Source organism: Montipora foliosa, chromosome 6 (assembly GCF_036669935.1).
Source record: "Montipora foliosa isolate CH-2021 chromosome 6, ASM3666993v2, whole genome shotgun sequence".
Lineage (NCBI taxonomy): Eukaryota > Metazoa > Cnidaria > Anthozoa > Scleractinia > Acroporidae > Montipora > Montipora foliosa.
Window position 1 is genome coordinate 55,615,383 of NC_090874.1, and position 2,500 is coordinate 55,617,882.

General features: G+C 37.9%; 1 protein-coding gene across 1 annotated transcript in view; it reads left to right on the forward strand.

The window, feature by feature from the left end:
* LOC138007800 (uncharacterized) overlaps nucleotides 1-2,500 on the forward strand; it is a 9,608-nt gene that overhangs the window by 3,718 nt on the left and 3,390 nt on the right. Inside the window, exons 2-5 of the mRNA XM_068854878.1 lie at nucleotides 1-125; nucleotides 597-744; nucleotides 1,036-1,240; nucleotides 1,532-2,500. The exon at nucleotides 1-125 is cut by the window's left edge and continues 201 nt beyond it; the exon at nucleotides 1,532-2,500 is cut by the window's right edge and continues 3,390 nt beyond it. Of these exons, the coding sequence (XP_068710979.1) occupies nucleotides 1-125; nucleotides 597-744; nucleotides 1,036-1,240; nucleotides 1,532-1,842 (789 nt within the window). The 3' untranslated portion in view covers nucleotides 1,843-2,500. The remainder of the gene's footprint in view (nucleotides 126-596; nucleotides 745-1,035; nucleotides 1,241-1,531) is intronic.

Sequence of the window (2,500 nt, forward strand, 5' to 3'; positions counted from 1 at the left end):
AATGAAAAACTTGCAATGTATGGAGTGACTCATGTCTGTGCTACTGAGGGGTATAGTGGAAGAGTTGTAAGCCATGCCATTATGCCAGTGAAGAATAACCTATTAATCTATAAACATGTTTTTAGGTGAGTGATCATGTCCAGCATGTCACAACAAACTCATTGGTTAGCAAAGAATAGAATCCTATGTACTTGGTCGCAGCGTGTTGGAGGAACCCTATGTGATGGATTAGCATCGCAAGGGGAGGGGGTGGGGTTGGGTGGAGACCCTCTTCATTTTTATTTAGTTTTTGAGCATTTTTCATCCAAAGCCTCTGGATACAACTGAGAAACCAATCCCTCCTTGATCAATTTAACATCAGGTGTACAATGATATTGAAGTATTGACCCATTGATTCGTTAGTCCATTGGATTAGGGTTGTGCGAAGCCTTATGCAATGATTTTGGAACATATGAACCCATTCACTCCTCAGGCACCCTATGATGCCCCCATCTGGATTTAGACAGTGTACAATCTGTTTACTATCTCTCCCAGAGGTCCATAGCATTTCAACTCCCCTTTTTTTTTTTAACAAGGCACTAAATTATATTTCACAGACCTGCAGTATTGCTTCATGGTGTCTGGGATCAGGTACGAGTAGACATGGGTGCTGAGTTTTATTTGACCTTATTTGTTCAAGACATTCTATCTCAGCACAGACGAAACACGTCTCGAGCACCATATGTACAGACCAACTCAAAACAGGTAAATTGTCATTTAAATACCAGTAATCAAACTGCTATTAACTATTCATTTCATGGAACACGCAGATTCTTTACGAGTACCCGTGTCACCATTGAAAAAATATAATCTCTTCATATTCATTTCCGTGAAATAATAGTGGATATCTGAAACCTAAAGCAGCCATTGGAATGCTGATAACCATTGATTATAGCATTACATTAAACCACGTCTCTTTGAGAGTGATTGAAAATGTGCAAGATTAATATTGTAACATTATTATATTTATTAATATTATTATTATTAATTTTTAAGAACCACACAGCAGAAAGAATTTGGGTTGAAATGAATGCACAAGTCAATTACCCAGTGAAAAAGATTTTGAATGCATTGGTGAATGAGGAAAATATTGATATGGATGACGAGGCCACTAAGTTCTGTGTGTCCTGGGTTACTTCAAGAGTATGTCATGTTGGAAGTCGGCAAGTTATTGATGCATGGAACAGCCATTCAATTCCAGGTAAACCAGAATCTGTATGCTTCTCCACCTCCACTGTACTGTATAGTTAGCATTACATTAGGTATTCATCAACAATAACAAACTCTTTCTTTGGGTCATTTACAGAGTGCAATAAAATGTGGTCCTTCTGTTAGATATCTAACTACCTTTTTGTTAATCAGGATTCTCATTCCCCCTCCCCCCACCCCAGCTCCAAATTGAAACTGCTGCTTTTGAATCACTTCCACCCATTTGCATGCATGTCAGTAAACTACATTTATCTATGCCTTCCTATATATTGCATTTTTCTAGGAAAGGGAGTTCCTGATGAGCTCATGACAGGCAATAAGCAATCTGTGCCAATAACAGAAAGTTATCTTCCAACTGCTGTGCAAGCATTGCAGATGTATGAACAGAGAGGAGGAAGTTTAACACAATGGTCAAAATTTGGAAATGACCCTCTGGAAGGAAACATGGATCTCATATCCCAACGTCTCCATCAGTTCCATCAGCAGTTCCCATCCTTTAAAACTATTTTTCACAATGTTGTGAATAATAATCAAACTCCCTTCCGCAATGCAATAACAGCTTTCTGTGACATCACATATCAATTTGCTCCGTAATTAACCCCTCCCCAAAGGCAAAGTTACCAGCAATCAACAACATAGAAAATTATCTCATAGCTAGAGAAATAATAATTATTGCATCATTGAGCATGCAGCCATAAGTCAACAAAACCCAGGCCCATGGTCAATAAAATGTTTGCAAATCACCGCATTAACCTGACTTTGGCACCATTTCTGAACAAGGAAATTATCCTAGTTAATTTCTTGCCTTCAAGTAACATACCTAAAATATATATTTATGGTCTCCCAACATGCAAGACTCAAATGTTGTCAATAAAACCCAAGCCCATGGTCAAAAAAATGTGTGCAAATCACCACAAGGTTCATTTGTTGAGTTTGAATATGAATGTTTACTGATTGCATGCATGTTTTCAAGTCTTGACATGCTGGTTTTTTTTTTATGTAATGAATAAGCTTTACAGTGTACCTTTACTACTATTGTTCCCGTTCTGGGCGAAATAAAGTGAAAAACATGGAATTCACAGCGTTTGGTTCTCCTTCAATTGTTTAATAAATCAAGCTTTTGAACAACTACGAGCTAGAATAGTATGGACACTCCACGGACACTCAAAATCATTGAATAGTCGGAAAATAAGTATGTTTTTCATGGGGCAAACGATCCGCCTTCCTTGAAGTAATTTTTCACCCCAGATGG